Here is a 21,018-nt window from a genome sequence, read left to right as displayed (position 1 = left end):
GACTGTAATTCATTATTATCAGGAAGTCCTAAAAACTCCCTGAAAAGCCTTCAGCTAATCCAAAATGCTGCAGCAAGAGTCCTGACAGGGACTAGAAAGAGAGAGCATATTTCTCCTGTTTTGGCTTCCTGTTAAATCCTGAATTGAATTCAAAATCCTGCTCCTCACATACAAGGTCTCAAATAATCAGGCCCCATCTGATCTTAATGACCTTGTAGTACCATATCACCCTATCAGAGCACTTCGCTCTCGCTCTGCAGGCCTACTTGTTGTTCCTAGAGTATTTAAAAGTAGAATGGGAGGCAGAGCCTTCAGTTTTCAGGCCCCTCTTCTGTGGAACCAGCTTCCAGTTTGGATTCAGGAGACAGACACTATCTCTACTTTCAAGATTAGGCTTCAAACTTTCCTTTTTGCTAAAGCATATAGTTAGGGCTGGACCAGGTGACCCTGGATCCTCCCTTAGTTATGCTGCAATAGACGTAGGCTGCCGGGGATTCCCATGATGCATTGAGTTTTTCCTTTCCAGTCACCTTTCTCACTCACTATGTATTAACAGACCTCTCTGCATTGAATCATATCTGTTATTAACCTCTGTCTCTCTTCCACAGCATGTCTTTATCCTGTCTTCCTTCTCTCACCCCAACCTGTCACAGCAGATGGCCCCGCCCCTCCCTGAGCCTGGTTCTGCTGGAGGTTTCTTCCTGTTAAAAGGGAGTTTTTCCTTCCCACTGTCACCAAAGTGCTTGCTCATAGGCGTTATAAATAGGGGTGGGTTTTAATAATCGATTCATCGATTAAAATGGATGCTGGCTTGGATAATGTAATATCGATTCATTAAAATCCTGAATCGATTTTTTTATATAAATGTATTTTGCCCAAAATTCCAGAATCTCAGGTAGAACGTCACAAAATTTCAACAACCACCAAACATTTAAAACAGTAAATGAGAGCAGGAACACGGATTCTGCACAAAGACGTAAACACAAAGCGCGGACCTGCGGATCAGAATCAGTGAGATGTCGGCTTTCAGCCCCGACCGTGTCCGTGCCGTCAGGTAAGAAAGGCGACATCTCACTGATTCTGATGTGTCGGCGGGTCCGCGCTTTGTGTTTACGCCCTTTTTGCGCTGATTCTAAAGCTGCTAGTTTGATCTCTCTCCAGACAATATTGACTGAACCAGCAGCAAAAGAAGATCCAAACTACGCTTCACATAAACATCGTCATGGACTCCCTCTGACTTTTGCTGTTTTGCTTCCACCACAATAAAATCACACTTCATGCACAGCTCTCTCTCTCTCTCTCTCTGTATACTTCAAGAACAGTTTCCCGTCTATCCCTGAAATCTGTTTTCTGCATTATTCGCTTGCTTGTTACGCACCGTCTACCGTTGTTTACAGCGCTGTCGGCCGCTGTTTTTTTTTTCCTTTTACTTACTTCCAAAAAGAAAACCTAATTTCTGCCGTTCAACAGGCTTCTGAACAAATTTAAACTTTTTAAAATTATGCAAAATGCAAAACGCTCAGCTGTGTCTCTAATAAAACCGCTGTAACTTCAGAGGTGATGTTCATAAGTTGATTAATGATTTTCTTTCGTTTTTGATCTACTGCAGAATATTTTTATAAAATCTCAGGCCAGGAAAATCACCTCCATGTTTTCTGTGTTTTATCTTCAGCTGCTTTGACACAAAGGCCTCTGCTGTGATGCTCACACCTGTGATAAAGTCTCGCAAGTGTCAGCTTCCTTTTTATTGATACAAAAATATGTAAATGTACTGATCTGAATTATAATATTTCTGGCTGTCTGAGGCAAAATTTCCCAGATTCAAATCGAATTGAATCGAATCGTGGATCGAATCGATTCAGGACCTTGTGAATCGGAATCAAATCAATTCTAGAAATCAGTGACGATACCCAGCCCTAGTTATAAAGCACCCTAAAGCGACTGTTGTTGTGATTTGGTGCTGTATAAATAAAACTGAACTGGGCGCCTCCTGGGTGAGGTGTTCCAGGCATGTCCCACCGGGAGGAGGCCCCGGGGCAGACCCAGGACACGCTGGAGAGATTATATCTCTCGGCTGGCCTGGGAACGCCTTGGTGTTCCCCTGGATAAGCTGGAGGAGGTGGCTGGGGAGAGAGAGGTCTGGGCCTCTTTGCTTAGGCTGCTGCCCCCGCGACCCGGTCTCGGATAAAGCGGATGAAGATGGATGGATGGATGGATGGATGGATGGATGAGTTGAATTGAATATTGAATAGAATCCTAGTGAGGGGCAGCCAATCATAACAAAGTAGTCTTGAAGGGGAAGAAACTAAAAAAGCTTTTTTAAGACAGAGGATGAACTGATGCCACATTCCAGGTACCTCGTAATTCAGCAGTGGCATCACTCCTGAGTTCATATGTTTCAGTAAGAAAGTTTGCAATGTGAGAAAACAAAACAGGATTTGTTTTGGTTCTTAGCAAGATAGAGTCCTTCAGTTATTACTGACAATACAGCATAATAATATTTTTTGTACTTAAAAACTCCCCTGCAGCACATTCATGGATAGAGCCTGGTCAGTACTCTCTATGTCTTATTTAGTGAGTCACAAATACACCACAGTGGCAGTACAGATTCAAAGTTGACTGCCGCCATCTTGGACTGTTTACTTCTGTGGCTGCTCTGACTTTCCAAGTAGGTTGCAGCATTAGATAATGAAAGATCATTATAAACTGTGAATCATGCAAAGTGTCACTGAAGACGTTTCTTTCATTTGAGGTTTGTATCACGTAGATAATGAACCATACAGACCTTTAATGGCAGACATGTAGGCCTTCATCTCCCTCTGCAGCCGAGAACCTTCAGTCTGGCAAAGCACACACAAACGTGATATCAGTTATTTTACACTGGAGGAATTTGGTTTCCACATTTTGCAGAGGTTTCCTCCTGTTCAAAGGGAGTTTTTCGTTCCCACTGTCACCAGTTCTTGTCTGAGTTTTCTCTTTATATTATAGGGTCTTTATCTTACAATATAAAGTGCCTTGAGGCAACCGTTGTTGTGATTATGCACAATATCAATCAAATCAAACATAAACTGAGGTTTTTCACACTAAAGGCATGAACTGAGCTCTCTACGACACAGGATTTGGAATCCAGGTAACTTAAAGTTTAACTCTGTGTTTTCAAGGTTACACAGAGTGTTTACGTCTTACCAGGTTACATTGCCATGGTAAGTGGTGCTGTACTCGCCTCACATATTCTGTTAACTGCCAACTAACGAATCAGATCTCTGGAAAATAAGGCCACTGCAGATCTGTTAGAATGGCTGAGATCTCATCTACAGCACGCCTGGGCATTAAAAACACCTGGTCACGTGGCTGCCTGGCCCCTTTCAGGTCAAAGGGAAATTTGTTAAAGCATATATCATGCAGTTTCTCCCCATCAGAGAATGGCTTACCGTTTACCAGAAAATCACAATGTAATTTTGTTGCTTTTATTTTGAAAGCAACTCTTATGTTACACATTTACATCTGTATAAAATTGAAAGTCTTTGAATTTTTGAAATTAATGTGAATGCTGATTAAACAGTGATCAAACATTGGTGTTTTTACATATACACTGTCTGACTGTGACACCTGCTCCCACCAGCAGTGGTTTATAATGAGGTCAAATATGGAGACAGTCAAGTTCAGCTTATTAACCAATTTGTCAGTAATTATCCAGCCTTTGTCTTCAAGTGTCAGTGAGAGCTGTACATCCAGAGCAGAGCATTGAAGTCTTCGACCTTCCAGCTCTGTATAAAATCTGTAAGTAAACTAAGCCAAGTTGACCTGGTAAATGGCCTGTATTTGTAAAGCACTTCACTTAGTTATCCCAGGTATCGTCTTACCTCCTGCCTCCGGAAGTTGATGACCACCTGTTCAAACTGCTCATCTTTGGTCTCGTCTGCTTTTCCCAACTTCTGCAGAACCTGAAAGAGAAATCACATCAAAGCGCCTGATAAATAAAACTAAGGTAGCACAATGACGTCATCACGTCGTGGACAACATTGTCGACCTTGGACCTGGGAAATACGTCACTAACGTCTTTAATTTTCAAGAGGAAAACGTGCGTGACGCGTTTTACCGCACACGTGACATCACGATCTGCTTCAGCCAATCAGAACGTGCTCTATTTGTTTTTGATGATTTCTCCGTTTCTGATGATTTTTCTCCTCAGCCCGTAGCTAATCACGTGACCTCCGAGCGGCTCAATAGCGGATGATCAGTAATACATCGATCCTCATGTGTGAGCGATCGGATTAGAGAGCGGCGGTGACCGGGCCTCCTGCAGCCTCCAGCACCGCTTCTCCATCCGCCCTCCGCATCACCTCCATCACCTGCTCCTCCTCTCCTCCCCCTCTCACCTTCTCCTGGGCTCGGTTCAGGCGCTTCTGCACGTTCTTAGCGAAGATTCCCGTTTTAATTTCCGCCATGACGACCGCACCGAGAGAGAGCGGAGGATTACCGGAGACACGGGAGGGGGAGGGGTGTGTAAGTGTAGTGGGGCGGGGCCGAGGACTCTTTGCTCCTCTGATTGGACGGTGTGTGTGTGTGTGTGTGTGTGTGTGTGTGTGTGTGTGTGTGTGTGTGTGTGTGTGTGTGTCCGCGAAGCTTTCAGACTGTCACGGGTTAATCTGCAGGTGGAGCAGCTTACTCACGAGCTATTTCAGGTTTTAACTCAAATCTACAGTAAACAGGAAGTGATCTAAAGCCTGTCCTGACGTCATTAAGCAACAAAACGTTCTTTTTCTAGGTGAACAAACGTTAAGGCCTGACAGCGCATATGGGCTAAACTCCTGACCCTGGCATAGAAGCTCCTTCAGCTGTGACAGGTGTGACAGCTAACCCTAACAACCAGGCAGTGGCGGCTGGCCCATAGGGGGCGCTCGGGCTCCGCCCCCCCAAATGTGGAGGAGTAAAAATATATATTTTTAAAAAATTCATCAATGATAGTTTTACTATGTGTGTGCCCATATACAGCCAGGCGTATTTTAACATTTTCACCAGCTGACTCATTAAAGTTCAACCAACAAACGGTGTTTTTCTTCTTCTGGGGCGCTCGTCAAAGCGCCCTTGATATGCAGCGAAATAGCCTATCATTAAATGGTTGCCAGGGGAAAATAATAAATATTTGACCTATCAGCGTCGCTGAATTAAATGGTTTGGGGGCGCTTAAAATTGCGCCCCTGCAGAAAACGCGCGAAGATTTGCTGTTCTAGAATTTTACCTCAGTCAGTAGCCTAAGTGAGCTATAAGGTCAGAGAGAGACGATGGCAGCGGTATTGTTAACGGTTGAGGCACAGCCTCCCCCAAATTCGGTTAGATCGCACATTCACCGAAACTGTAAGTCTTCTTAACATCCTCATCACCACACCAATGACAACATCAGAATCGGAGAGGTGTTTCTCTACTTTAAAGAGGATAAAAACTTTCCTGAGAAACAATATGGCTCAGGATCGGCTCAACGCTCTGGCTATGCTGTCCATAGAGAAAAAACTCACACAAGAACTTCCTGATTTCAACACCAGGGTCATCGAGAAATTTGCCACTCAGAAAGACAGACGAGCAAAGTTCTTGTACAAATAAGAACCCTTAACCATATTTACTCTCTTTCTCCATCCCTCTCTCTTTCTCTCTTTAGCCCACCCCCCCAATCAGTTTACAGTTGTTGTTTTCAATAGTTATTTTTCATTCATTCAAAAAAAAAAAAAAAAATCTGTTCATGTTCATTTTTACAAATCTATACAAATGGCCAGAATATGGTTGTTCATTTTAAATTTAAATTAAAATTGTGTTGTTTGATGTACTCATTAAATGGGTCATTTTAGTCGATATCATAAAAATTGCCCCCCCTGAGATTTTTTTCAGGAGCCGCCACTGCAACCAGGTCTGGACTAATGGGTCATGATCTCTGATCAATAATCAATAAGGAGTGATTGGTTGTGTAGCAGCAGAGTGATCCAGGGGCGTAATTTCCAGGTGGGTTATGAGCCCCCAATAATCCGACCCAGCCAATATAACCCCCACAATAAAATTATGAATGATCTTGCATAAATAGGCTGTTGATTTTCTTTACTCATTTCAGTTATTACCAGGAAAATAGTTGCATGTTTCGTCATCTGGGTATTTACCCACATTAATTATTTATTTAGACAGAGATCTTGACCCCCCCCCCCCCCACACACACACACACACACACGCACACACACACACACACACACACACACACACACACAATGTTCACCACAAAGTTAATAGAATAATCAAAGCTAAAAAACACCTTTAATGAATATTTTATTTTATTTTATTCAATCCCCTGTGTGTGTGTTTGTGTGTATAATTACATCTGAGTGGCACTCAAACCCTAACCTGTGTGGGGCCACTTTGTGGTTTTTGTTTTTTTGGGGGGGGGGGGGGTTTGTGTCCCGTTTGGATCTTTAGCCATCAGAATTGTTGTCTTAAGGCCAAGAAAGATGCCAAGCGGATTTATTTTACCAAGTGGATCATCATGGCCTTGCCATATTGGTCCATTTGATTGACCTTTATTATAATTATGAATTTATTTTATTTTCAGTTGCTACAAATGAGACAGACATGACTGGGGGATAGGACAGGGAGAAAGAATGAAAGAAAGAGAGGGAGAGAAAGAAAAACAGAGGGGAGAAGAGACGGTGAGAAGGGGGGGAAGAAAGGAAAAAAACAAACAAACAAACAAAACACCTGGGTCACCTGTATGGAGAAAAAAAACAGAAGAGAAAGCAAACAACAAAGAGCAACATAATAAAAAAAACAGCACCATCACAATAAACTAGCTAGCAGTAGATATCAGTAGATACTAAATAATAAACGATATTGTGCAGCACGCAAGATAGACAGCGCACAATGTGCTTTGAGGCAGCAGCCAAGAAAGCTGTAGTCCGCGTCTGTGAATACCCGTGTGTACACCTGTGTGCATACCTGTGTGGATCAGCATGCTTGTATTCCAAAGGTTTCTCCATGTAACGATCTGCTAGGGAGTGTGGGGAGCCACAGCCCCGTCCTCCAGGGTATGAAGCAGGTATGGGCCACTTTGTGTTTAAAGGGAGTTCTTCCTTCTGGCTTCGATCCTCAGCCCGTTGGTAGGCAGCTCTGAACACCTGAACATCCAGAGCACATTGGATTTTGTTGAAAAGGTGAGAGATGCTATTGTGGAGGCAGATGAAACAATGGTCTACCACAATTTAGATAGATTTTTTGATTTAATAAGTCAAAAAAAGACAGCATGCTGGGAAATGTATACCTGTATTTGCTGACTTTGATCTCTTTGAGGTAAATGTCTGTGATCCCGCTGACATCATTTCTGCCTCACTTTGTTTTCTGGCTTGTGTTTAAGAGCAGCGGTCCCCAACCCTTTTTTTGCGCCACAGACTGGTTTAATATTCAGACAATATTTTCATGGACCGGCCTTTAAGGTGTGGGAGATAAATACAACAAAATAAAATGATACGACCAAAACAAAAACTGTGGTATTTTGTAAATATAATAATAAATGTGAATTCGCTGTGTAAATGTTTTACTTTATTAGCAGCGTGCTCCTGAAAAAACATTGAGAGTAACATCCTCCTCTCTGCCCCTTAATGCTCTCTGGTTGCTATGGTAACGCGTAAATATTTCTTTCAAGTAAAGACACACAACTACAAAAGAAATATAAAGTTCACTAAATTGTTTAGAAAATTTATTCATAACACACGGGAAAAGACCCAGGGAAGCCGAGTTAACGATAAAACCCCGAAAACCATACATTTCACACCCGAGCCTGAACTCTTGAGGCCCGGTACCAAACGACTCACAGACCAGTACCAGTCCGTGGCCTGGGAGTTGGGGGCCGCTGCTTTATAGACCAGTTTGTCAATGTGTCGCCAACAATGTCTGCCCCTGTCCAGGCCTGTAACACCTGTCAGGGCAGCATGAAGCACCTTGAGGCCCCTATCGATTGATTATCGCTTGGTGCTGTATTACTAAAGCTGAACTGATTGAATTTAATGTCCAGAAAAAACCAGCAGAGGGCAGCAGAGCCTCAAACTACATGTTGGAGAAGACTATCTTGTCTTTAAGTGATGACGAGATGAATCCTGCTTCCGGGCCCAAACTACTCTACGCTTAATAAGGCTTTTGTGTTTTTAACATGTTTTAATGTTTTGTATCTTGTTCTATTTAATCTCAACAAGCCCCTAAAAACAGTCAGTGATCACTGTCAGCTTTTCTCAGTTTTTATTACCACTGTTCATTTTAAAGCTCAGTTTTTAAAACCTTCCGATGTAACTACAGCCCATGCAGCAGTATATTAATGACTAACCTCGTATTGTGGATGGATTATCTCGGTTGTTCTCCTGACTGAAGTTTGGTCCGTTTACAGCATCCTGCCATGCTATTGCATTTGTCCCTAACTATTCTGAACCCTCACGTTAACTTTTATCGAGTGGAAAAAAGTTAGCGTTCATCCTCCAGCTTCACTGTGCTAATGTTATGCTAACATAGCTGTGTCGCTAGCGATCACGTAGCACATCATTATATACCAGCTAGCCCAACTTCAGTAACCCTACAAACGTCACTGCCGTTTAGTTTTCTGTCTTCATTTATGTTGGACGTGATAGCAGAGCTGTACGTTTGAATTGTTTCATAAATCTCTCAGTCAGAACATGCTATATCATGTTTAGATGGAAGCTAGCGAGCTAACTTCCTGCTAACTTCTAACTCTGTTAAATTTAATAATTTTTATTTTCATGGAAGCCTGGATGTTAAACTTAATTGTTACACCTGGTAAAGCAGCAACGCTGATCATTTTATTAAAGATGAAAAATTTAGACAGCTTTTAACTCTCAGTGATGCTGCAGTGTTCATTTGACCTGCAGCGGAGTTTGGGCTCAGGCACGGCTGATGACATCAGACTTAATGACCGGATTGTTTCCATGAGTCTTGCTTTTGTCGCGGTTCTGTTTGTGTGTTGTTGAAGTAAAAGATCGTTTCCAGCTTAGAACATTATTTAAATTTACTCTTGATCATCAGGCTCTGTTTCAGAGCCCCTTCTCTTCAGTTCTGTCTTATAAAGGTTACATTTGTTGTGACACTGTAAGAATACTGAGTACAGTTATGTAGTTCATAGGGTTAGTTAGCTGCTAATTATTCGTTCCACGCCAACCGTGTTCAGACATCAGTGGGTTTCATGTTGCGCTTCTCCACAGTGAACACTCACAGCATGTTAAACCCTGCAGTCTGTATTCGCACATTTACCCTCATTCAGTTTTCATGCAGACGTGTAAATTCGATGGGTGCACCTGGGGCACTTTGACCACTTTCAACATGCAGATTGGATTCTAACCACCAACCTTCCAAACACCACAAAACCCCACTACCTCCTGAGTGCTGTTTTCCACAGGTCAGTGTGTCTGGTGGGGGAAACCTGAAGTTCAGATGTAGAGTGTCAGTGGGGAAATGAGTCACTTACAAAGAAGTCACATGATCATTTCTGTCCAGTAAGATTTATTTTCTGTGCCGTGCGGGTCCTAATGTTTCTGCAGGTGTGCAGCTGATGACTCTGCCAGTCACTCAACAGCCATGTTGAACTGGAGATAAAGTATCTGAATTTCTGGAGCGGGACCACATCTCCAAACACGCTCCTTCCAGTTGTTATCTATATACAGTGGGGCAAAAAAGTATTTAGTCAGCCACTGATTGTGCAAGTTCCCCCACTTAAAATGATGACAGAGGTCAGTAATTTGCACCAGAGGTACACTTCAACTGTGAAAGACAGAATGTGAAAAAAAAATCCATGAATCCACATGGTAGGATTTGTAAAGAATTTATTCGTAAATCAGGGTGGAAAATAAGTATTTGGTCACCTCAAACAAGGAAAATCTCTGGCTCTCACAGACCTGTAACGTCTTCTGTAAGAAGCTTTTCTGTCCCCCACTCGTTACCTGTATGAATGGCACCTGTTTGAACTCATCTGTATAAAAGACACCTGTCCACAGCCTCAAACAGTCAGACTCCAAACTCTGCCATGGCCAAGACCAAAGAGCTTTCGAAGGACACCAGGAAAAGTATTGTAGACCTGCACCAGACTGGGAAGAGTGACTCTACAATAGGCAAGCAGCTTGGTGTGAAAAAATCAACTGTGGGAGCAATCATCAGAAAATGGAAGACATACAAGACCACTGATAATCTCCCTTGATCTGGGGCTCCACGCAAGATCTCATCCCGTGGGGTCAAAATGATCATGAGAACGGTGAGCAAAGATCCCAGAACCACACGGGGGGACCTGGTGAATGACCTGCAGAGAGCTGGAACCAAAGTAACAAAGGTCACCATCAGTAACACACTACAACGGCAGGGAATCAAATCCCGCAGTGCCAGACGTGTTCCGCTGCTGAAGCCAGTGCATGTCCAGGCCCGTCTGAAGTTTGCCAGAGAGCACATGGATGATACAGCAGAGGATTGGGAGAATGTCATGTGGTCAGATGACACCAAAGTAGAACTTTTTGGTATAAACTCAACTCGTCGTGTTTGGAGGAAGAAGAATACTGAGTTGCATCCCAAGAACACCATACCTACTGTGAAGCATGGGGGTGGAAACATCATGCTATGGGGCTGTTTTTCTGCCAAGGGGACAGGACGACTGATCCGTGTTAAGGACAGAATGAATGGGGCCATGTATCGTGAGATTTTGAGCCCAAACCTCCTTCCATCAGTGAGAACTTTGAAGATGAAACGAGGCTGGGTCTTCCAACATGACAATGATCCAAAACACACCGCCCGGGCAACAAAGGAGTGGCTCCGTAAGAAGCATTTGAAAGTCCTGGAGTGGCCTAGCCAGTCTCCAGACCTCAACCCCATAGAAAATCTGTGGCGGGAGTTGAAAGTCCGTGTTGCTCGGCGACAGCCCCAAAACATCACTGCTCTCGAGAAGATCTGCATGGAGGAATGGGCCAAAATACCAGCTACTGTGTGTGCAAACCTGGTAAAGACCTATAGTAAACGTTTGACCTCTGTTATTGCCAACAAAGGTTATGTTACAAAGTATTGAGTTGCATTTTTGTTATTGACCAAATACTTATTTTCCACCCTGATTTACGAATAAATTCTTTACAAATCCTACCATGTGGATTCATGGATTTTTTTTTTCACATTCTGTCTCTCACAGTTGAAGTGTACCTCTGGTGCAAATTACTGACCTCTGTCATCATTTTAGGTGGGGGAACTTGCACAATCGGTGGCTGACTAAATACTTTTTTGCCCCACTGTATGTGTCACGGTCCGGGGCAGCGGCCGTGTGGAGAGTGGAAGGAGGACTCAAGGCGCAGCACTTATTCAGGTGTGAGGGTGATTTATTGATAATAACAAACATAAAGAGGAGATGGCAAAACAGAACTACGGATGAACTAAACTGGGTGAAACTACACAAAGGAGTGGCAAACCTGAACACGAAGGGAGAACAGCAGGGAGAGCACGCAGAGGATTTCACAGGGTAGATGCAGAGTACGCAGGGTAACACAGAGGATGAACACAGGTAGGAACACAGACGACGCGACGAGGAGCAGAGGAAATCACACGCTATAAATACACAAAGAGACACTGGGAAATCACACACAGATGGGGGAAACAGCTGGACCTGATTAACCTGACGAGACAGGGGAACACTAACACCAGGGACCAACAGAGGGAGCACAAACCCAGAACCCAGTGTCTAAAATCCCAAACACAAACCATCCCAAAACAGCCATGAATAATAATGAAAGTAATAACAATAAGTACATAAACATAAAGTCACTGAGTCATGGTCGCAGGACCATGACAGTACCCCCCCCTCAAGGGCTGGCCCCCGACAGCCACAGAAACACACCACCAGATCCGGGCGGGCGGCAGGGGGCCCAGGACGGAGGGACCGGACCACGACCACAGACGGAGGCCCCAGAGTCCCAAAACAAAGATGAACACAAAACCCACAGGGGAGCAGAGTCCAAAGCACAGTTCAGGAGGCCGTCCACGAAGAAGGCAGCGGCGGCGCGTAAAGAGTTCAGGAGGCCGGCCGTGCGGAAGGCAACGGCGGCGCGTAAAGAGTTCAGGAGGCCGGCCGTGCGGAAGGCAACGGCGGCGCGTAAAGAGTTCAGGAGGCCGGCCGTGCGGAAGGCAACGGCGGCGCGTAAAGAGTTCAGGAGGCCAGCCGTGCGGAAGGCAACGGCGGCCAGTCAGGCGACGGCGCTCGGCCAGTAGCCTAGCCAGCGGTCCAGAAAACGGCCGTTTAGCTCCAGACCCAAACGAGGCTGGGCCAGGCGAGGCTGAGGGCACGGAAGCCGGGACCGCAGCAGGCGGAGATGATGATGCAGACACAAAGGCTGGACCAGACGAGGATGCAGACACGAAGGCTGGACCAGACGAGGGTGCAGACACGAAGGCTGGACCAGACGAGGGTGCAGACACGAAGGCGGGACCAGACGAGGGTGCAGACACGAAGGCGGGACCAGGCGAGGATGCAGACACGGAGGCTGGACCAGACGAAGATGAAGCCGGACCAGACAAAGATGAAGCCGGACCAGATGAAGATGAAACCGGGCCAGGCGAAGATGAAACCGGGCCAGGCGATGAAGAAGCTGCAGCTGAAGCTGGGCCAGGCGAAGCTGACGCTGTAGCTGAAGCTGGGCCAGGTGAGGATGAAGCTGGACCAGAATCAGGCGAGGATGAAGCCGGGCCAGGCGTGGATGAAGCCGGGCCAGGCGTGGATGAAGCTGTAGCTGAAGCTGGGCTAGGCGAAGCAGACGCTGAAGCTGAAGCTGGGCCAGGTGAGGATGAAGCTGGACCAGAACCAGGCGAGGCTGAAGCTTCAGGCTGAGGCGTGGCAGTAGCAGGTGGTAGCGCTGCGGGTGATGATACTGCAGGAGGCGGCGCTGCAGCCACAGGTGGAGAAGCAGCCACAGGTGGCCGGACGGGATCCTCGGGCCCCCCAGCAGGCGAAGCAGGAGGCTGGACGGGCTCCTCGGGCCCCCCAGCAGGCGAAACAGGAGGCTGGACGGGCTCCTCGGGCCCCCCAGCAGGCGAAGCGGGAGACTGGACGGGCTCCTCGGGCCCCCCAGCGAAAACAGCCGCAGAACCAGTGGGCACCGGGGCCCCCGGCACACATGAAACAAAACCAGCAGGCACGTGGGCCTCTGGCACATGTGAAACAAAACCAGTAGGCACGTGGGCCTCTGGCACATGTGAAACAAAACCAGTAGGCACGTGGGCCTCTGGCACACATACGGAGGGCTGCAGCTGCGCAGAGCACTGACCCTGCTCAGGCAGTGACAGCCCGGTGCAGTTCACAGCTGGCATCTTGGCCACCAGGGGTCCAGAGTAAGCTGAGGGCAGCAACCCCGCCTCTGGGGAAGCCCCGGAGTGAGTAACAGTCACTAATGTTGCCAGCTGTTGAGGAACAGGTCCGTAATGTAACAGTTTGTCTCCCTGCTCAGAAACGGCGGTGGAAAAACAGTGTGAAAATTGTGGCTTAAGGGAGGCTAATGGTTGAGCTACAGACTGGGAAGCTTGTGGCTGGACACAGAACTGAGCCGGAGAATGGTGATAGAGTCCTGGCTCAGAAGGAGCGGCAGAGAAACAGTCTCTCGGTTTCACAGAGGGTCTGTACACGCCCACTTGCGAAGGGTCCGTTACCACGAAGGTGGGTAAGCGATCCGAACAGTCTCCCATCCCGCTCTGGATAGCCCCAGAAAACAGAGTCTCGGAATCTGGGGAAGCCAGAACATGTCGCTCGCTCACCGCCTCGGACTGCTCGGAAGTAAAAGCAGACGGGGGGTGAAGACCGAGGTCCAGAAGGAGGAACTCCCGCTCCCACGAACAAAGCAAGCCCAGAAGCCATGGGAGACCGGTCACCAGACGCTGTAGCCGCCTCTCTACAGCGCGCTGGGACGTGCCACCCGGGCTTTCCAGCCACAGGTCGATCAGCTCCTGTGTGGCATCGATGAGATTTTCCCGTAGTTCCCTGGATGGATTAAGCGCTGCTGGGTCCATGTTGTGGTCGCGTCGTACTGTCACGGTCCGGGGCAGCGGCCGTGTGGAGAGTGGAAGGAGGACTCAAGGCACAGCACTTATTCAGGTGTGAGGGTGATTTATTGATAATAACAAACATAAAGAGGAGATGGCAAAACAGAACTACGGATGAACTAAACTGGGTGAAACTACACAAAGGAGTGGCAAACCTGAACACGAAGGGAGAACAGCAGGGAGAGCACGCAGAGGATTTCACAGGGTAGATGCAGAGTACGCAGGGTAACACAGAGGATGAACACAGGTAGGAACACAGACGACGCGACGAGGAGCAGAGGAAATCACACGCTATAAATACACAAAGAGACACTGGGAAATCACACACAGATGGGGGAAACAGCTGGACCTGATTAACCTGACGAGACAGGGGAACACTAACACCAGGGACCAACAGAGGGAGCACAAACCCAGAACCCAGTGTCTAAAATCCCAAACACAAACCATCCCAAAACAGCCATGAATAATAATGAAAGTAATAACAATAAGTACATAAACATAAAGTCACTGAGTCATGGTCGCAGGACCATGACAGTATGTTACCTCAGTTCTACATGCTTTTCGTTCTCGTCTATGTGCCCCACCCTCCCTTCCCTTTTCTTTAACTTCTTCTCTTCTATTTAGTGCATGGGGAACTGCCAGGCCCGGGAGCCGGCGCCAGTCCCCATCAAGGCCTTCCCCAAACCGCAGCTCAATTCATGTTCAAGCCATTCACCTTTATCGACTAAAACACTGTCAAACCTAAAATGAGGACGTGGGCCAGCAAGTGAAATGAAGCTTATGTGTAAGTTTAATAATCTGTAATCGCTCAACTGCTGCTTCTGTTCTTTTTCATCGCTTTTCCGCACTGTCAGTCTCAGCACTGACATCATTGCTCTAGTCCAGGGGGTGGGGAACTCCAGGCCTCAAGGGCCGGTGTCCTGCAGGTTTTACATGTGTCCATGATCCAACACAGCTGATTTAAACAGTTAAATGACCTCCTCTTGAAGTTCTCCAGAGGCCTAGTGTTGAACTACTCATGTGATTCAGGTGTGTTGACCCAGGGTCAGATCTAGAACCTGCAGGACACCGGCCCTCGAGGCCTGGAGTTCCCCAACCCTGCTTTAGTCCAATCATCTGCTGATCTCATCTTTATACAGGATGCTTCAAACAGCTTCTGCTTTAAATGACGTAACAGCATTACGTCATTTAAAAGTGAGATCAATCAAAAATTCACATCCACTTGAATTTTGTCAAAAAAAAGCACTTCTTGCCAGTTGACATCTTGAATTGATCAAACAAACGAGTGACTGTGTGACATTTTCAGCTGACGCTTGACCTGTGTTATGATGGCGTCACATTTGTAGGCTTTACAGCTGTTCAGGTCAGACATCTGCGGTCAGTTCACTGACATCCACACATGGATATTCCCGATGTTTCTCCTTCCTGCCGCAGAGCTGACAGACCTGTGTGAACTTATAGGAGCCACTGACTCAGAGGGTCCCTCTCAGGTGAAGAGGACGCTGTAGGTCCTGACTCCCACCAGCAGAGGGCGTGCTGATGTCACTGTGTGTGCGTGTGTGGTAGTCTGTTTTGAGCACGCTCCATCTGCTCTGTGCAGGACTGGTCTTTAGAACAAACTCTCTCCATTCTAAAAATTTATTTCACAGTCTCTCCTCCACGTGAGGTGATGATGACGCTGCGCTGACTCATGTGTGTGTGTGTGTGTGTGTGTGTGTGTGTGTGTGTGTGTGTGTGTGTGTGTGTGTGTGTGTGGTGAATGAATCAGGGACACTACCTCCTCTTTCCTCCTTCCTCCTCCTCTTATGTCGTGACGTTCATTCAGGAGGAAACTCCACAAACAGTCCTGAGGTATTCTGAGAGACTTTGCTCACTGTGTGTGTGTGTGTGTGTGTGTGTGTGTGTGTGTGTGTGTGTGTGTGTGTGTGTGTGTGTGTGTGTGTGTGTGTGACTCACAGGGAAATACCTCTGTGGATGGAGGGAGGGATTAAACAGGCTGAGAGGTATAATTACTGTAACAGAGCAGAGAGGAAGAGTAGAGTGACCCTGCACACTGTTCGTTCAGTTCAGGACCACCGGGCCAGCACCAGGAGGACTAACAACACCAGAACATCCCTCACAGCGCATCAGACCTGCAGCAACTTCACATCAGAGTTTCTAGTTTCTGCCCTGAAGTCTTTTGAATTTCAGAGGATTTCATCTGAAGAATCTCAAACCTGTTTCAAATAAAAACTCTACTGTCTTTTACTCTGCATCAGACCGCCAACCATTATGTGTTCTCTTTCTGCCGTGGTCTTTTCCATCTCAGCATGGCTTCTCATCGATGCCTCTCCGACCATCTCTCCGGCACCACGGCTGCAGGACTCGGCGGTGTCCTCTGACTGTCCTTCGTGCTCTTTGCCTCAGCTGAGGAGGAACTCGTCTTCGTCCGGAGCTCAGAGTGACATGGTGGAGGCAGTGAAGCGTCACATTCTCAACATGCTGCACCTGAGCGCCCGGCCCAACCTGACACAGCCAGTTCCTCGTGCCGCTCTGCTCAACGCCATCAAGAAACTTCACGTGGCCCATGTGGCTGAAGACGGCAGTGTGGAGATCCAGGAGGAGGGCCAGGGCACAGGCAATTCAGCACCACCCGAACCGCCATCTGAAATAATCACCTTTGGAGAGCCAGGTGAGTCCCACGGCACGTCAGGCGTGGTTTATCTTCTTGTCCTGACAGAGAACACATCCAGTTTCTGAGTTCAGGGTCAGTGTTATTAGTGTTATTAGCTCTGGTTAAATACAGCCGTAGAAAGTTTTCAGGCTCACCACTGAGCCCTCTGACTGGTTAAAGCTAATTCTGCGAGGAGGCGTCTGGCAGAAAAAAACCCTTTAATGTAAGAACTGAAGACACGATGAGCCTTTGACATTCAGGATGGATTAAAGAGTGTCTGTAGGGAACATTTTCTCTTGGCTGGGTTAGGGTTCGGTTATTAACGTCAGCAGATCCAGACTCAGTGGAGTCTGTAGAGTCAGACTCTTCAGAGGTTCACTGACCGTCAGTGATGTCAGACTGTCTGTTTGCTCTTTTAGCTCATTCACAATAATCCAAAGAGGTCAAAGTGTGTTTACAGATTTCAGCCACAGGTTTTCATGTTCAGGTCAGAACATTCAGCTCACATTCATGTGTTTGACTGCAGTGCTGAAACTTCCAGTTTGTCTCCGAGTGAAATAAACGTGTTTGTTCTGTTGACAGAAACAAGGAAGGGTTCTCTGATGGAACGACAGCCTTGTTTCTTTCATTTCTGAACCCCAAAATGTAAACTAACAAATCAACTTCTCATCAAAGTTCAAACAGTCACTGACGATGTCCATCAGACAGACTGGTGACCAATTAGCGGACAAACTTTACTTCAAACAGGAATGTTCGAATGATCTGCTGGTTTGGCTCACAAAGACTCAGAGTAACAATCAATATGAGAACATCTTAAATCCACAGAGTATTTTCACTGAGAACAACAGCTGGAGAAAGTCTCAACAGATGAAAGATGAGGGAAACATTGGTCTGAACAGCAGTAGATCTTTGCTGGCAGAACCTTTGCTGCTTGTCATTAACCTGCTCTCAATCCACTGTGACTTACTGAAGATGATGATGGTTGCAAAGCCTTTAAAATCTCCTGTGAATACGGACCCGTTACATTGCTGCTTTGCTTTGTTCTATAAATAGTTGTCTCTATCAAAAGGCCCCTCAAAGGATGCTCGCCCAAATTAGTGCACAGTAATTTGGGCGAGCATACCAAGTGATCTTAGCGCGTAAATAATCTGTTCATTCAGATAAATCTGGGCCTCACTAATTATTCTCTAACAGGAGACAAAGAAGGAAGCGCTGAGACAGGACGGGCCTTTTTTTTGTTGGGGTGGTGTTGGGTGGGTGGGGGCGGGGTTAGTGTCCTATATGACCAGGCTTGTTAACATCATTAACATCATTCCCTGAAATCAGGCCTGGTCTTTTTTTAGTGCCTTTCCTCATATTGAATATATTTAGAGGCTGAAGCTCCATTCAAGCTTTCACTGTTAAGAACATCGACTTTGTTCACTCATTAAAATTTCTATCTGGGGGCGTCAGCGGGGTCATGGTTTCAAGTTCCTCGTTTGTTCCCTTCCCTTCAGGGAAAAACAAACTGCCAGATGAAGTTGGTTTTTCCTAAGGCGTCTTCAGCACGTTTCATTTGATATCTTCCCAAACTCAGACACACCAACCCTAATCCACATTAACCCATCCAGTTTCCACTTAAAATACAATCTGAGAGGTCAAAGGTCAAAGACTATCAGACTGAATTCTGAACGCCCCTCTGTCATTGTCAAGGATCAGAGATCGCACTGTTTTAGACTGAAATTTTCTGACTCTGTGTAGTAAATGGGACACAGCGCTAATGTCCTAACTATTCTCTTTCACAGGCGACGGGCCAAACGCGGTGACCTTTGACATTTCGAGGGAGGGCAGTGGCTCGTCTGTGGTGGAGCAGGCAAACGTTTGGATCTTCCTGAAAATGTCAAAGATGAACCGCCTGAGAAGCAAAGTGATGCTGCGGCTTTATCGTGACGATGATGATGAGGACTGTGTTTCAGAGAAGATGGCGGACACCCGTCGTAGTGGCTGGCACACCCTCGCCATTCCTCGCACTGTTCAGAATCTACTGGACGGCGGCAACAGTCCTCTTAGGTTACGGGTTTCCTGTCCTCTGTGTCTCGAAGCAGGTGCCGCTCCTGTCCTGACGCCTGCAAACGGTGAACCGGCCACGGGACGAGATCAGTCACACCGGCCGTTCCTCATGGTGGCGCTTCGAGCTCAAGAGGAGGTGGCTAAGCGCCGAGCTAAACGAGCTCTGCAGTGCGATGGGAAAATACGCATCTGCTGCAAGCGAGAGTTTTACGTGAACTTTAAAGACATCGGCTGGAGTGACTGGATCATCGCTCCGGCTGGTTACCACGCCAACTACTGCGAAGGCGACTGTCCAAACCACATGGCAAGCATTGGAAGCTCACCGCTGTCTTTCCATTCAACGGTCATCAACCATTATCGCATGAGAGGCTACAGCCCATTTCAAAACATCAAGTCGTGCTGCGTGCCAACGAGGCTGCGAGCAATGTCAATGCTCTACTACAACGAAGAGCAGAAGATTATCAAGAAGGACATCCAGAATATGATCGTGGAGGAGTGCGGCTGCTCGTGAACAGCTGGCTTTTGCTCTGCTGCTTCTACCAGACGTGGAAAAGACTCTGGAAACTGTCAGAGAACCTCTGAGAAATATTCTATGAAACCTGCAACCTGCAGGAAGAAACATCTGATATGCTCTTTCCCAGGAAAGACAGTCTCCTGTGTTCAGTGAATTTTTGTGTTTCATACTGGGAGAGACTTTTCCACATTGGAATGTGCTGAGGATACTATGCAACGTGGATGTCTCTGTGTGCTTCATCAGTGTTGGTTTTCTGCTGCTCAGAGAACATTTCCACATTATTAGCATGTTCCAGCTGAAAGTAGTTAATCTGGTTGCTGAAGCCAAACGTTATTTTCGTTATTGTTATGAAACACACTGAATGTAGATATTTGCACAGTAATAGGTATTTCTAGATGCATTGCCGCAGTTTGGATTCAGATGAAAGCCAAAGACAAACGTTTGGTTTATTTTCCTGAGAGACAAACGGCTGAAATCCACCTGTGTCAGATTAAACCTTTAATCTGCTGAAACAAAAACAAACTGAAGACATTTCTCTTCACATCAATCTTTAATTGTAATATATGTTGTTTCTGTAATTTATTTCCATTGATTGTTTTCTCATTAAACGGACTACCAATCCACATTTTGTCTCTGTCTTTGGAAAACTCTAAATAACACAAGTCTTTGCATTTCAATGACTCTCTGAGAGTTCGTGCCACCCTCAGGACAAACCTTGCACTGCAAATATGAGAACAGCTCAGCCATTATGAACTCTTTCAAACAGGGGTGGGGAACTCCAGGCCTCGAGGGCCGCTGTCCTGCAGATTTTAGATGTGTCAGCTGATTCCTCAACATGTCCTGAAGTGCTCCAGAGGCCTGGTAATGAACTAATCATGTAATTCAGCTCTGTTGACCCAGGGTGAGATCTAGAACCTGCAGGACATCGGCCCTCGAGGCCTGGAGTTCCCCACCCGTTTTAAAAGGTTTATTAAGGTCAATCATGAGTTAATATCACAGATTTGGGCTGGCTCAAACATCACTAAAGTGTATCCTAACTAAAGCAAAATGAAGATCTGAAAAGCAGGAAGTGATTTCATTTACTGCAGATCAGTCATTTTATTTCAGATTTGGTGTGATTGCTGGCACCCAGCCGCTCGGTTTTCAGGTTTCAAAGTGGGGGTTTTTTTGCAACCAGCCTTTATTTGATTCTCGAACCCTAACTCTTTTCAGAGGAAGACGTGCTTATGGGAAACTTTCAGGCAGCTACTCTCTGATGGTATTCATGGTGTAAATGGTAAACAGACTTGTTCTTAAATAGCTCTTTTCTCCTCTAAGCACATTTCCTCTAAGCTTCATTCATACAGATACTTTTCTTCTATACTCAAGCACCTTTCAAACATCCACAAACACACTGACACCCTGATGGGTTCAGTATCTTGGCCTGGACATGCAGGCTGGACTCCTGATGCATGTGTTCAAAGACACCCAGCCCCTCAGCTCTGAGCTGAACTCTGTTTTCACACATTCACAAAGCCATTCAGAGCGATGGAGAAATCTGAGAGCCAGCTCTTTGTCTTCAGGTAAAAATGGGAGCGATGGCTGGCAGACTGAGAGGCTCCTTCACGTTCACCTCTGTCTGTTCTGCCCCCTGATTGGCTGTTGACAGTGGTAAAGTTAAACCTTTCGCAGGCTGAAAGCAGCGGAGCAGCCAGCTGGCATGGTGGCGCTCTGTTTG

General features: G+C 46.4%; 2 protein-coding genes across 7 annotated transcripts in view; one reads left to right on the top strand and one right to left on the bottom strand.

Annotated features, from left to right (window-relative positions):
* The window catches only part of amph (amphiphysin), a 47,862-nt gene extending 43,361 nt beyond the window's left edge, over window positions 1–4,501 (bottom strand). For all 6 annotated transcript variants that reach the window (XM_080861262.1, XM_080861261.1, XM_080861265.1 and 3 more), the window contains exons 1-3: window positions 4,380–4,501; window positions 3,864–3,944; window positions 2,786–2,840 (exon numbers count right to left, since the gene is read on the bottom strand). In XM_080861262.1, the coding sequence (XP_080717388.1) occupies window positions 2,786–2,840; window positions 3,864–3,944; window positions 4,380–4,448 (205 nt within the window). In that variant the 5' untranslated portion in view covers window positions 4,449–4,501. The remainder of the gene's footprint in view (window positions 1–2,785; window positions 2,841–3,863; window positions 3,945–4,379) is intronic.
* An 11,624-nt stretch (window positions 4,502–16,125) lies between these two features.
* On the top strand, window positions 16,126–19,774 carry inhbab (inhibin subunit beta Ab). The gene is made up of 2 exons (XM_080861293.1): window positions 16,126–16,756; window positions 18,523–19,774. The coding sequence occupies exons 1-2, from the start codon at window positions 16,357–16,359 to the stop codon at window positions 19,296–19,298; spliced, it is 1,176 nt and encodes a 391-aa protein (XP_080717419.1). The 5' UTR covers window positions 16,126–16,356; the 3' UTR covers window positions 19,299–19,774.
* Window positions 19,775–21,018: the final 1,244 nt, after the last annotated feature.

The sequence above is a fragment of the Rhamphochromis sp. 'chilingali' genome, assembly GCF_963969265.1.
Source record: "Rhamphochromis sp. 'chilingali' genome assembly, chromosome: 16".
NCBI classification, from domain to species: domain Eukaryota; kingdom Metazoa; phylum Chordata; class Actinopteri; order Cichliformes; family Cichlidae; genus Rhamphochromis; species Rhamphochromis sp. 'chilingali'.
This window is presented reverse-complemented; position numbering and strand designations above follow the sequence as displayed.